Source organism: Myotis davidii, unplaced genomic scaffold (genome assembly GCF_000327345.1).
Source record: "Myotis davidii unplaced genomic scaffold, ASM32734v1 scaffold169, whole genome shotgun sequence".
In the NCBI taxonomy this organism is placed as follows: Eukaryota; Metazoa; Chordata; class Mammalia; order Chiroptera; family Vespertilionidae; genus Myotis; species Myotis davidii.
Genome location: NW_006383005.1, coordinates 157,576 through 172,493, shown reverse-complemented (window position 1 = coordinate 172,493; position 14,918 = coordinate 157,576). Strand labels below are relative to the sequence as shown.

The following is a 14,918-nucleotide window of genomic DNA, read 5'->3' as shown; positions in this document are numbered from 1 at the left end:
GGGCGGGCCCTGCACGTGGAGCTGCCGTCTCAGCAGGTAACCCAGCGGGCTCGCAGCGCTCGGAAGGGGATCCCGTGGGCGGCGGGCTGTCCCCGTGCCAGTGGGAGACCCCGAGAAGTGGCCGGGAGAACTCGGTGGGCTGACGAGGTTTTGTAAGGGGAGGGGTCCAGTGATGGCCGGACCTCCGGGAGACCCCGCAGCCCGAGGAGAAACCCCGCTACTGGAGCTGGGCTGTGCGGAGACGGAAGGGAGCGGAGAAACTCCCCGGGGGCCTGAGCCCGCCTGTCAACGGGCAGCTGGGGATTCCCTTGCGGAAACCCTCCCCCTTATCCCTCTAGGAACGGGCCCGGGGAAGCCCTGCGGCCCCGCCAGAGGCGGGGACAGTGCTTTTCCTCTCCCTGCCCACCCGCGGAGAATCCCGTGGCTACTCGTTCCTTCCGGAGAAGCGAGGAGTCGTTCAGGTTTCTGGCATTTACTTTTAGTCTCTCCTAATCGTGAACTGCCCTCCTCAGCTTCCCAGGAGAAATCCTTTGAGACTTCGGGATTGCCTTCCTAATCTCAGACCCCCGAGGAACGCATTTCAGCAATTGAAGGGGCTCTTAACTCTCTCGTTCCTTCAGATGAGTGTCCGTGGAAGGAGGATTCGATGTATATCCACGTCCCCATCCGTCTGCAAGAGTCTGATGGCTTCTTGGGTCCACATTGTAGGGGAATGATAAAGAGAGCACTGAGTTTGGGGATCGGACAAAGTCCTTTGTATCACCCACACATCTGTAGAGAATTCCTTCCCTCCTTCCCTTCCTTGCCCGATTTGTGTCCCCCGAGAGGAGACTTTGCAGGAACAGTAGCTTTAGAGAAACTTAAAGAGCCTTTCATCCTCTTTATTCCTCCTTCCACACCGAGGACCGCAGAAAAACTGTCAGTTATTGAGAGTTTATCTTGTTGGATTTGTGCCACTGTGCTAAGTGGCTGGTAGTTCATTTAATTCTCACAACTCTGTGAAATAACTGTTTTATTTAACCCCATTTTGTAGAGGTTGGGAAACTGCAGCTTGATGCAAAACCACTCGTTCAAAGCCTTGCATTTACCAGGTGCCCGCGCTGGGTTGGAGAATCCAGCGTCAGACTCCAGCCCGTGCGCGTGGTTGTGTGCTTGAGGCTTGTGCAACTACCTGCACACAGGACAGAGCATGTTCCTGCATACCTTTCCTCCAGCTTGTGATTTCTGTCGTAGGACTTGGGAAAGGTTCACAAAGAGGAAACAAAGCAGAGGGTGAGGGCAGAGGGTGGGTGGGAAATGGGATGGATCTGAATACCGGAAAGTGCGTGTGTGTGGTGGTGGTGGTGGTGGTGGGGGTTGCTAAAGGGAAGAGGGGAGTTGAGATAATAGTGGTGGCCAGTGAGCTGAATTGTTTGCAGAAGCAAGGTGTGTGTGTGTGTATGTGTGTGTGTGTGGCAGAAGTGGATTTAAAAGACTGGGACAGTGTGTGCCCTGGTTTTGTGGTGCTGTGGGAAGCGAATTTGTGAAGAATATTAGGAGATTGAGAGCAGTGAGGTTTGGGTTGTATTTATGAGGTGCTGGGGAAGAGTAACAGTATTGAGGGGGGAGGGGAGACTACCTCTGGAATGAGGGTTACTGTGAAGGGTATGTGTGTGGGTGAAGAGGTGGAGTGTGAGACTGGCTACTGGGAGAAGCAGTGGTGGGCACTGTTATCAGCAAGCAGTCTGGAGAAATCCTAAGGAGTTGAGGACCTAGAGGGGTTTCGTGTGGGCAAGCTTTGGGAAAATGTGGAGTCAGGAAAGAGAAAGCATCGTTTGTTTCATAGAGCCTGTCTTTGATAACAGTTCACAGTTTAACATTTGAGGAAATAACCCTAACATACTTTCCATGAAAGAAATTCAACTGCATTTGTGTTTGTCAAATTTTTGGATTTGTGATGAGGAATATATATAGTGACTTAAGTGCACAGTGAATGCTGTATGAGTGCAGAGTATGTATTTACAGCTTTCTGGGGTGCCATCCTTGGATTCTTGGAAGGCAGCCTATAGTATAACAAAAACACTTTCACTTTTGCAGTTGATATTAATTTAGCTTCCTGGGTCCAAATGCCCAAGTTTTGGGGGTTATAAATATATAACATTAAAAAAGAAACATTTTGTTAAATTGTTATCTGTATACAGTAAACACACTGATTACTAGTACACAACTTGAAGAATTTTAAGTAAACACCTTTTTAAAAAAGATATATTTTATTGATTTTTTTACAGAGAGGAAGGGAGAGGGATAGAGAGTTAGAAACATTGATGAGAGAGATACATTGATCAGCTGCCTCCTTGTACACACCCACTGGGGATGTGCCTGCAACCAAGGTACATGTCCTTGACTGGAATTGAACCTGGGCGTCTGCAGGCCAACGCTCTATCCACTGAGCCAAACCAGCTAGGGCCCACATGTTTTGATTAATCATTTAAACACATGGAATAATGTGTCATCAAATTTCCCGCAACCAAGGTACATGCCCTTGACCAGAATTGAACCTGGGACCTTTCAGTCTGCAGGCTGATGCTCTATCCACTGAGCCAAACCAGTTAGGGCTTAAGTATACATCTTGATGAGTTGTCACAAAGTGAACACAGTTCTGCAACTACTACCTGGATTAAGAAATACAAAGTTATTAGCATTCCAGAAGTCCCCTTTATGTTCTCGCCCTTCTCTCTCTCCCCTTTTCTCTAAAGGAGTCACTATTCTGATTTCTAACATAAGAGATCAGTTTTCACCTATTCTTGAACTGTATATAAATGGAATCATGCAAAATGTATGATTGTGACTGGTTTCTTCTGCTCAGTATTGTTTGTGAGAGTCATAGGATATGTGTGTGTATAAAATGTTCTGTTAGCATTAATTCATTGTCTTTTTATTTTTGCCTGTAGCTTTTGCAAAATTTCAAAGGTTTAGATAAATTGGAAGTCCAATTAATTTTCCTTTAAATAATACCTTTTGACAATCATGTAATTTTAATAGATCCCATGCTATTTAATAATAGTTAATGTTTCTAAACAAATAAGCCAACCCTATTGATTGAGAATTTCTACTAAAGTTGATTATTTCAAAGCATAGATTCAGTGGTTTCCCAGCTTATTTCTAAGGCAGAGTTTTTCCAACTTTGGCACTGTTGACATTTTGGGTGGGTAGATGGACGGGGCTATAACATTTTTAGCCCCACTCCTGGCCTCTGCCCAGTCCTAGCAATAAAAAATGCATCCAGATGTTGCCAAATGTTCCTCAAGGGGCAAAATTACTCCTGGTTGAGAACCACTGTTCTCAAGTATACTTTCATTTTAAGATAGAGAGTATCACTGCTATTACTACTCATTTATTCTATTCTTCATTAATCTCATTGCTTCTAATGACTGTAATGTTATAATAGATTAGTTCCAGAAGTATTGGACCATCCCCCCACCTGCCTCCAGAAAAAGACGTTTGTTTTTGCTTAAAGAAAGTTCATTAAATTATGTATAATACCTAATTTATTTCTCTTATTTTAATCTACTCATCTTAAACACACACACACACACACACACACACACCCCAAAAAACTTTAGTTAAGACTTTATAACTCCTGATCCTTTATATGTATGAGTACTAACCATAGTCTGATAGCTACTTGACTGTGTCAAATGAAACTACTACTTAGTCTTTGCCTCCTTTTGCTTCTCTGTGATCTTATTTTAACTGTAATTTCAGTATGAACTAGTCACACATTTTGAAGACTGTTTTTGCTCTGTAATTTTTGGTTGTGGTTCTTAATTACCTAGTGAATATGAGTTCATTTGAAGAGTAACTTCCTTTACACCCTTAGATTTAGGAGTTTTGAAATTAAAAATGTGTTTTGTGATAGAGACATTTAATATTCCCTTAAAAGTTTAATTGAGAGCATTTCTTTCCTTCCTAAAGACTTCCTCACTTGAGTATAACTTATCTATGTTTCTCAGATACTTAGAGTGGGTGTGTGCAGGGGGTGCTTTTTAGTGATTGCTTAGTGACCCTTTTTGGGGCGTCACATATTTCTTTAAGATTTGGTAGAACCTATAGGCTCTTTCCTTAGAAAATGCACTTACATACATACATAAACAATTTTGCATGCAGGTTTGGTTTCCTTGAAGTATAAATAGAAGAGCTCAGATTAAATAATCCTAGCCCACTTTAATCCCTTTTTTTAAAAAAAGTTAAAAGATTTTGCAATTTAATATTATTTTTCTTAGTTGTTCATGTCTCTATCTATTTATCTATCTATCTATTTATCACATTTTGTATAATAATATTTAGTTGATAGTATGTTTAACTAACCACATATGTAGACTTTTGGATTCTTCAGTTTTTCTCTATTACATTGTTGCAATGAGTATTCATACCTAATTTTTGTAGGATAAATTTAGAGCAGTGAAATAACTCATATATATATGGTATAACAAACACACACACACACACACATATATATTTATATATATAAATATAACTATATATAAAATAGTTATATATAACTATTTTAGCTTTAGAAAATATTAGCAATTTCCAAAAAGGATATGCCTATTACACTGTACCAAGTTAGGACCTGCATCTCTACATTTTGTCAATTTTGGGCATCATAAATTTTCTCAATGTTTTCCAATTCAATTTTATGTATATGGATTTTATATGTGTATTTTACCTACATGTACATATACATACAGGGGTAGACAAAAGTAGATTTACAGTTGTGAGTACACAAAACAGTTTATTCTTCTATTATTATATATTAATTCTTCTATTATTATATAATTAATATATTAATTAATGCATTATTTTCCATATGAACAACTGTAAACCTACTTTTGCTCATCCCTTTATTTTTGTTATTTAAATAAGCATTTCTTTAATTATTAGTTATATTTTAATAGCTTTATTTTTGTATATCAAACACTATGTTAATTACATGATCTCATTTATTCTTATACAACCCTATGAATTTCAGTACCTTTACACAGATTTATGTAGCATTTCTTTAATGAATTCCTTGTTCCTATCTTTGCCATTAATTTTTCTGATTGCTTATGTTTTTCATTGATTCAAGAACATTTTTTCTTGTCCTTTTTTTGGAAGGAGGGGGGGTATATTAATGCTATGAGCCTTTATCTTTCTTGAATTTTTTTGGGGAAGTGAATGTCTTTATTGTTATTATTTTGTCTGGCTATCATCTCTCCTGCACTTACTCTGATCACTGTAACTTCCTACCCTACCCCTTCTTTAGGAAATTGCTTCCCCTTTTCCATTTTTTTTTTTTTAAATTGAGATATAATTGACATTAGTTTCAGGTGTACAACATAATGCTTTGATATCCTATATAATAAAAGGGTAATATGCAAATTGACGCTAACAGCGGAACAACCAGAATGACCCCTTGGCCAGTCACTAGGAGATGCACTGACCACCTCTTGGTCCCTTTCCCCAGCGGGCAGGCTCCCATCACCCCATGGTGAATGGGGAACAAGGGGTGGGTGGCGGTGGGGGACAGGGTCGGCTGCAGAGATGGTCCTGATCATAGGCCAGGCCTAGAGACCATACCCACGCACATTTCATACGCCGGACCTCTAGTTTTTATATGTTGTGGAATTTTAAAATAGATTTTATTTTTTAGAATAGTTTAGATTTATAGAAAAACAGTGCAGAAAGTTCCCTTATATCCAATATCCAATTTCCTTGATTTTTTAGCGTCTTTCATTAATATGGTAAATTTTTACAATTTATGAACCGATATTGATGCATTATTATTAGTAACTAAAGTCAATAGTTTAGATTTCCTTAGTTTAAAAAATTGTGATAAAATATACATAACAATAAAATTTGCCATATTTATTATTCTAAAGTGTACAGTTCAGTGGCATTAAGTACATTCTCACTGTTGAGCAACCATCACTATCTTCTTCCACAGTTTTTCATCATCCCAAACAGAAACTGTACCCATTAAACAATAACCCTCCATTCTCTCTTCCTTATGTTCCTGATAAATTCTGTTTTCTATCTTTGAATTTGCTTTTTCTAGAGACTTAAGTAGAATCATACACTATTTGTCCTTTTGTGTCTGGCTTATTTCATTCAGTTGTTTTAAATGTTCATCCATGTTGTAGCATGTATCAGAATTTCATTCCTTTTATAGTAATAATTTATTATATGCATGTGCCACATTTTAATCATTCATCTGTTGATAGATATTTAGTGTTTGCCTAATGACCATTTTCTGTGTCAGGATTTCATCCTGAATACTATATTATATATCACTAGAGGCCTGGTGCACGAAATTCGTGCACAGGCAGGGTCCCTAGGCCTGCTGGCAATCAGGGCCATTCGGGGCCTTCTGGCTGCCAGGCTGGGGCCTTCCTTCATTCCACACCGCCCCAGGTGGTCAAGCACATGTCATAGTGAGCCAGTGAATTCCCGAGGGGATAATTTGCATATTAGGTTTTATATATATAGATTGTTTTATCTCGTTAGCTTTTTCTTGGTTGTGACAATTCCTTAGACTTCGATTTTTGATGGCTTTGACAGTTTTGAATAGTAGTCAAATATTTTGTAGGATACCTCCTTTATTAGAATTAGTCTGCTATTCCTCTCTGGTCTGTTCTGCCCTGCGCTTATCTGTAAGACATCTCGGTGTTTCAGCTCTAGACTAACCTGGGAAAAAGCAATCTTTGGTGGAAAGGGAATGTGTGCTCCTAGAACCAGAGGGGAGCTGACTTATCTATATATATAAAAGCCTAAGTGACCATTAGGACTGGACGACCAGCTGGTAGCTATGACGTGCACTAACCACCAGGGAGCAGACTCTCAAAGCAGGAGCTGCCCCTGGTGGTCAGTGTGCCCCACAGCCAACCTCCTGCGGCCAGCCAATCTCCTGCAGTCCTTCCGCCCCAACCTCCTGTGGCCAGCCAATCTCCTGCAGTCCTTCCGCCTGGCCAGTCTGCCCCAATCAGCCCTGATCGCTGGCCAGGCTGAGGGACCCCACCGGTGCACTAATTTGTGCACTGGGCCTCTAGTATAGATAGAAGTCCCCATCCTTGGTTCCTGATTGGTCTGTCCTCATGCAAATGAGGACTCCACATTCTTGCAATTTGATTGGTTCAAAAGGCACTGTCCTGATTGGTTGGTGAAGAAGGTTACGGGGATATAGCTTTGTAGCTCAGATTGGATGGAGAAAAACTCAGTCCTACTGGTTGAAATAGGATTCCAGGAACTCCTTTATAAGGCCTGGCTCTGATGGCAGAAACACTGCAGGCAGACTGTTCAGTGCAGGCCTCTTCTTGAAGTGCAGTTTGAATGAGAGGCCCCTGTGTAATAAAGGCTGGGCTTTGTTTATTTGTTTTTAAACTAGAGGCCCAGTGCACGAAAATTCATGCAAGAGTTGGCCTTCCTTCCCCAGGCTGCTGGTACTGGCTTCCCTCCAGCATCTGGGACCTCGGACCCGGGCTGCCTTTCCTCAGGTCACCGGCAGGCACCTGGGACTGGGCTAGCTTCTCTCGGGCCCCAGCTTTGTCAGGAAGGATGTCCAGAATGATGTCCGGAAGATGTCTGGTCTAATTAGCAGATTAGCCTTTTATTATTATAGATTTGAACCCAGTTAGTTACTGGGAGCTCTTCTTTTTTAAAAATTATTTTTAAAAATTGATTTTTAGAGGGAGGTTGGGAGAGAGAGATATGTGAGAGAGACATACATATCAACTGGTTGCCTCCTGCACTTGCTTGGACCTGGGCCAGCAGTGAATCTGCAGCCGAGGTACATGACCTTGCCTGGGAATCAAACCTGAGACCCTTTGGTTTGCAGGCTGACGCTCTAACCGCTGCACCACACTGCAGGAAGCTGTACCTTATTGGGAACATATACCTCTGCAGTGCAGTAACATGCTATGCACATTTATTTCTTCCGCAATATTTACTGAGCCCTTCCTTGTGACTCAAATAAAAAATAATATATAGTTGTATATCTATAAAATAAAATGATGGCAATTTTTGAGCTTCTTTGGATCTTGTAAACAAAATTATATGAGGAAGCTACAGAAACTCAAATCAGCATCCTAAAATAATTATTTTTATGTGACAAAAGCCATTAGGAATTTAAGAAATTTTTTTTGTTTTTCCTGTGAAAATGTTCAGTTTTCCTTTGAAAGGAAAAACTATGCTCTTTTTTAGTACTTACTTCTCCACAGGGTCACAGTTCTTAACTTTGTGGCAGAAAATTCAGAAGTGAAACTGACTGGAAATAGAGTAAGAGCAGAATTGAAACTAATAAGTTGGGCCTGAAATGTGTAGTTAAAAAAAAAAAAGTTAGGTCTTCATAATTTCCAAATGTGTACTTTGATAATCTGTGTATTTTTACTTGTCAGACATTACTACTGGGGGTGTGGTAGGAAGGTGGCAGAAAGAAATATTTGTCATTTTTAATGTACTCAAATATGTGCAGCTACTAACTAGGGTTGTTTTAGAAAAATTAAAGACATTATGTTAAGAGAGGACATTTTAACTTTTAAATTTTATTTTAGGTTTGATGACATCAGTCATATCTGAGGCAGAGTTCAACTTTTTTAGTGCCTTGTATTTTAGCAGCTACATCCTTATATTATCCAGGTAGAGGAGCACGCGGAGAATGGAAAACTGACATTGGAATTTTAAAAAATCATAATTTATACTTTCTTTTGTTGATTGATTGTTTGTTAATCTTCACCGGAGGATATTTTTCCCCATTGATTTTTAGAGAGTGGAAGGGAAGGAGGAGAGAGACAGAGACAGACATCTATTGGTTGCCTCCCCCACCTGACCTGGGCTGGGGAATTGAACCTGCAACACAGGTGTATGTCTTTGACTGGGAATTGAACTTTGACCCTTCAGTGTGTGGAACGATACTCCAATCACTGAGCCACACCGGTCAGGGCTATAGTATACCTTCTTGATTCAGGATTATAGAACCTTGTTTTCTACCTTACTTTAAGATGGAAACATGAATTTTGAATCATTGAATTTTATAGATGCCCAATCTGAAGCACTCGGGTGAATCTATTTCCCTGGCCATAGCCCTGGCTTGTTTATTCTGGCCCTCAAGGAGTTAATAAAGAGTATTCATAAAACAAATCTGAGTTGAGTGTCATACTGTTCCTGCTAGCAGCAGGGACCTGACCAGATCCTGGGTCTCTCATGAGCAGTTGCACTGTGCTGGGCTGGGTATTTTGAGAACTTGATTCTTCAAGTTATCTTTGCCTTGACACATTACACCTACAGCTTTGAGGATTTTAAGCTAGAATGAAAATGGGAGAGAGGCTGCATTTTAAACTTCTTTTTATGGGCAAACACTCAGACTCCACCCCATTCCTCTCTTATGGTGTAAATTAGAGTGAAACTTTGGAATGTCCCTCTGTAGTTTACTTGAACAGTCTTCCTGTTTTGTCCCTGGGTACTTACCATGCCTATCCTTTTTCTACTTAAGAAGTCCTGATTCTTACCTCTTTAATACCATCAGGTGATTTTGAGGTTTTTGATGCCAGGAATTTTATTCTGTGTAATAGTGCCATTGACTTCATTGACTAGTGATGTTATTAGGCATTGAAAACTCTAGTTCAGTGCTTTTTTTTTTTTTTTTTTTGGTTAAGAGGCTGAGATAATGCTAAAGCTAAGCATTGGAACCCAGCACTTAGGGGTCTTGGTCTGTTTGTTGGTCCATTGAAATATCTGGCACTTTCCCCCACCATGGTTTTAGAATGTCCTAAAAGATACAGTCAGACTTAAAACAAATAATAAAGTCAGGAAGCTGAAACTGGCAGTTACCTTTGGCATTTGTTGGTAGACTCTTGAGTAAGAAAAAAGAGAAGATACAAATAAGTAAAAGTGGAAATCAGACTTTTATGATCTATTATTTCCAGGACAAACTTGGTGTTTTTTAACATGACTTTACTTTTTTTTGACCCATAAGTAATTCATGTGTTCATTTTAGCCTACGTTAAAACTGATTTTAAGTCCAGAAGTAGAAGAAACTTTGATTTATGTTAGGCATAGGATTAGAAACTATATGTCTTGTTTCCTTTAATCTACCTATGTCTTTTAGAGGATACGAATTATTTCCTGTCATAATTGCAGTCATTTTTTTTGTATAGTACAGGAAAAGTAAACTTTTAAAATGCAAGAATTATGAGAAAACTTTTTTATTTATTTAGTTTTTTACTTTGTCTACCTTACTGAATAGAATAATGTCATTGAGAAAATTGGTACTGCTGTCATGGGTCCAAAGTTCATGTGTCCAACACTTCAAAAGGCTAAAAGTCAAATGTCAGAGTTTGGAGTAAGGAGAGGTTGATTAATTGAGAAGGCGCCAGCTGAGAAGATGGGAGTCCTAATCCTCAAATCCATCTTTGGAAAGTACAGAGTTCAGGCTTCTTTTATGTCAAGGGAAGTGCAAAAGGGAGGGCAAGAGTGATTGCCCAGCACACATCTCCCACTGCACACATCTGGGGCAGCAGAGGTTGGAGGAAGATTGTACTAGTTGCTGTGAATCTGGTTACAAGGTTCCTACAGATCTTTGGTAAGCATACTGTACTTACTTTACTTCTCTCCTCAAGCCACAAGCAGAATTTCTGTAATGAGTAGCATGCCTATATGCAAGACTAAGCAGAAGCTATTAGCCTGAGCCATGGTCACAAAGGTTGAACAAGATGGAGCCAGAGGGCCCTAGCATCTTACTGTTACACTGCTTTCATCCACTAGAATGTTAATGTTTAGGAATATATGAGAAGCAACAATATGAAGAAGACTTTCTAATTTTTCATCCTGAAAATAGATCACAAAGTAAGGGAGGCAGGTAGGCTATGTGGTGCTCATTAAAAAGTAAACTTTTAAAATGCAAGAATTATGAAAAAACTTTTTTATTTATTTAGTTTTTTACTTTGTCTACCTTACTGAATAGAATAATGTCATTGAGAAAATTGGTACTGCTGTCATGGGTCCACAGTTCATGTGTCCAACACTTCAAAAGGCTAAAAGTCAAATGTCAGAGTTTGGAGTAAGGAGAGGTTGATTAATTGAGAAGGCGCCAGCTGAGAAGATGGGAGCCCTAATCCTCAAATCCATCTTTGGAAAGTACAGAGTTCAGGCTTCTTTTATGTCAAGGGAAGTGCAAAAGGGAGGGCAAGAGTGATTGCCCACTGCACACATCTGGGGCAGCAGAGGTTGGAGGAAGATTGTACTAGTTGCTGTGAATCTGGTTATAAGGTTCCTACAGATCTTTGGTAAGCAATACTGTACTTACTTTACTTCTCTCCTCAAGCCACAAGCAGAATTTCTGTAATGAGTAGCATGCCTATATGCAAGACTAAGCAGAAGCTATTAGCCTGAGCCATGGTCACAAAGGTTGAACAAGATGGAGCCAGAGGGCCCTAGCATCTTACTGTTACACTGCTTTCATCCACTAGAATGTTAATGTTTAGGAATAAATGGGAAGCAACAATATGAAGAAGACTTTCCAATTTTTCATCCTGAAAATAGATCACAAAGCAAGGGAGGCAGGTAGGCTATGTGGTGCTCATTTCAAGTTTAGGATATTTTACAGGACTATACACAGTACAGGATAGAATTGGTCCCATTGTAGAACTGTACATATAGGTATTTCAGGCTTGTTTTCATGAATTGACTTAATGGAATGTATTCTATGTGGAAGGTATTTAAAATATACATAAAAATCAGAACAGATGTCTTTTGCTCTGGAGTGACTATTTTACTTTGGATATTCATATATTTCTGTAAGAAACTATGAGGCTGATTATTAGATGGAACACTAAAATTGCATAATTTCTTAATTGCACATTAGCTGCATTTTTGATATATAAACTCGGCTATTTTTTTTTTAATTCTCACTCTAGGATATTTTTCCATTGATATTTAGAGAGAGTGTAGGCAAGGGAGAGACAGAGAGATAGAATTATCAATGTGAGAGAGACACATTGATTGGTTGCCTCCCGCACGTGCCTCCACCAGGCCAGGGATCGAGCCTGCAACCAAGGTACGTGCCCTTGACCCGAATGGAACCGGTGGATCCTTCAATCTTTGGGCCGACGCTCTATCCACTGAGCTAAATTGGCGAGGGCCAGATTCAGCTATTTTAATACTGTGTAAAGATCATCTTGGTTTGGGATAGTGGAATGGGGAAGGAAGGTCCGGAAGGATGTCTCCAAAGTGGAGATTCTGAAGCTGAGTCATGAAGAAGGTTAGGTGTTTGTGTACTTAATTGTATTCTCTTCACTCCAACTTTGTGATGACCATTTGCTGCCAGGTTTTCCTCCAGTCAAGACTCAGGGTTCCTTGTCACACAGCATTACAGAAATACCTTTATAAATCATTGAAGGACAAATTTCCCATTCTTACCTTTTTACATTTTGCCATGCGGTCTTGTGTTTTTTAGTATCTAATCTCTTTAAAAACCATTCTCATAGTATTTTTCACCACAGTATTTGAACCATCTCCCCCATGTGACAGTTGAGAACAGTCAAGGCCCAGAAAAGAACGTGGAGGAGGTTGAGCTCATCCCCAGCTAATTCTGGTTCTACATTCAGAGCTCTTCCTGTCATCTTACTCTGTTTGCTTGTTGTATTTAAAATACAACTTTCCGATTTCACCTTTGCCTCATTCTTCACAAACCTGTATAGTTCCAGTTAGGCGGGTAGATTTTGAAGCTATAGGAAAACTGACCTCAGAGACTGAGGAAACTCTAAGGTGATCGATAATAATAGTCCTGTTATTAAACTGTCTTATGTGCCAGCACTGTGTCTGAGCACTCTGCAGTTACTTCATTTATTCCTCATTACAAGTCTGTGAGGTAGAAACTGCTGTTAGCTCCATTTTTCAGGTGAGGTACCTGTAGCTTAGGTTAGATATATTCCCAAGTGAAATGGCAGAGCTAGAACTCAGTGTTTGGGGAATTGGAATAAATATCTGATTTTGAACTGAAGTACCCTTTGCTTTTTCAGGTTGATTTAATCGAATTCAGTTTGTACAAGGGAGTCTCTAGAACTGTACCCTCGTGCTGTAATGTACAGATTGTTGTACAGGAGTTAGTGTTCGTGCTGTGTGTGGCTTATTCTGTCTGTTCATCTATTCCTCTCCTGGCTGAGCATTTATAAAAGTCCTCCCATATTATTTGCTCTTAAAAAAGTCAAAACTTGTTGGTGCAGAAGTGGAAATGGGGCAGAGGCCAGGACTTTTATTTTTATTGAATCTATGTAAACTTCTGGTTTATTGTCTAGTTCTTGGCACACCATGTAGGTACTCAAGAAATGTTGAAATACTTTGGTTTGTTAGGGTACAGTGTAGAGGAGAGAACTGTGAAGCTAGGAGAATGTTTGTGAATGGTGAGTTTATTGGGACAGATTGGGATTAAAGGTTGTACTGGAAAGTAGTTCAGGGCCTTTGGATTTCTTTAGTAAAACTTGATTATAGAGGGAGGGCCTTATTAATTAAAGGCAACCTGGGTTCTAAGGCGAAGAGAAAGAGGTAATGGGAAAAAATAATGGAAGTGAAGACATGAATATTCTGGGTTAGATTTACTAAGTTAGAGTTCGCTAGTCTTGGTAGGTTCAGTATGTTAACATTTAAGAGAAGGGAGCTGGCTTTTCATAGTGTAAAGAGCAGTAGCTTTAGGGGAATTAATAAAGGATGTGGAAAAGAAGAAACATATGCCAGAGATATTATGAAGAAAGAATTGATGAGCTGGGTGGCTGATTAGACATGGAGTGGGGATGTGGACATCACCCAGGCAAAGATGTCTCAAAGGTTTTGGAATAGTGTATCTGGAAAGCAAATATACAGTGTATATACACAGCCCAGGAGATTAAGCCTGGATCCAAATCTTGATTTTGTTACATACTAACAGTGTGAACATGGGTATGTATGTCCCTCACTTTTAGTTTCTGAAAAATGAGTAAATTAATGCTAATTAAACCTAAAATTTACATACAAGTTACCTAGGGATGTTATTAAAATATAGATTCTATTTGAGTAGGTCTGTGGTGGGGCACGAGATTCTGCATTTCTAACAAGCGCCCAGGTCACACTGAGCAGCAAAGACTTAGATGACTTTGCAGGGGTGCAGTTCTATAATCCTGTTTATCGAATGTTTATCCTTTGGGGATCTGTTCTATGCTTGTGATTTTTATCACCTCTATTTAGATAAATGAATTCCAAAACGGTTTCTTCATTTCAGATTACAAATGCCTAAACCAATTCATTATCTTATCCTGATAACCACATCTCTTTCTTGACATCTGTATTTCTGTTAATACTTTATAAAGTCCTTTACCATTTTTCAGGCAGCTTTTACATCCATTATTTCATTTGATCTTTAACCCACAGAGGTAGGCATGCAGGAAATATCTCCATTTTAGGGAAGGGAAACAGGCTCAGAGAGAGTTAAGTGATTTGCCCACTAGTGAGTGATAGAACCACCCTAGAGTTTAGGATTATTGACTCTAGGTTGAGGTCTTACCACTGTGTCACACTGCTACTAGTAATGGCTATCACAGATATAATAATTGGCTGCCATGTGTTTTTAAAAACGTAAATTTAGGCCCTAGCCGGTTTGGCTCTGTGGATAGAGCATCGGCCAGTGCACTGAAAGGTCCCAGTTTCGATTCCAGTCAAGGGCACATGCCTGGGTTGCAGGCTGGATCCTCAGTAAGGGGCATGCAGGAGGCAGCCAGTCAATGATTCTCTCTCATCATTGATGTTTCTGTCTCTCTCTCCCTCCCTCTCCCTTCCTCTCTGAAATAAAAATATATTTAAAAACACACATAAATACCATTTTCTTGATAAGGCACCAATACCTTGAAGGCTTGCTCTATCTAAGTTTTAAAAAC

The 14,918-nt window shown here is 39.7% G+C and overlaps 1 protein-coding gene across 1 annotated transcript in view; it reads left to right on the top strand.

The window, feature by feature from the left end:
• Nucleotides 1-14,918, top strand: part of LOC102769384 (UV radiation resistance-associated gene protein) — a gene marked incomplete at its 5' end in the record, with an annotated part of 166,060 nt that continues 151,142 nt past the window's right edge. Inside the window, 2 exons of the mRNA XM_015557473.1 lie at nucleotides 1-36; nucleotides 339-461. Coding sequence (XP_015412959.1) covers nucleotides 1-36; nucleotides 339-461 — 159 coding nt within the window. The remainder of the gene's footprint in view (nucleotides 37-338; nucleotides 462-14,918) is intronic.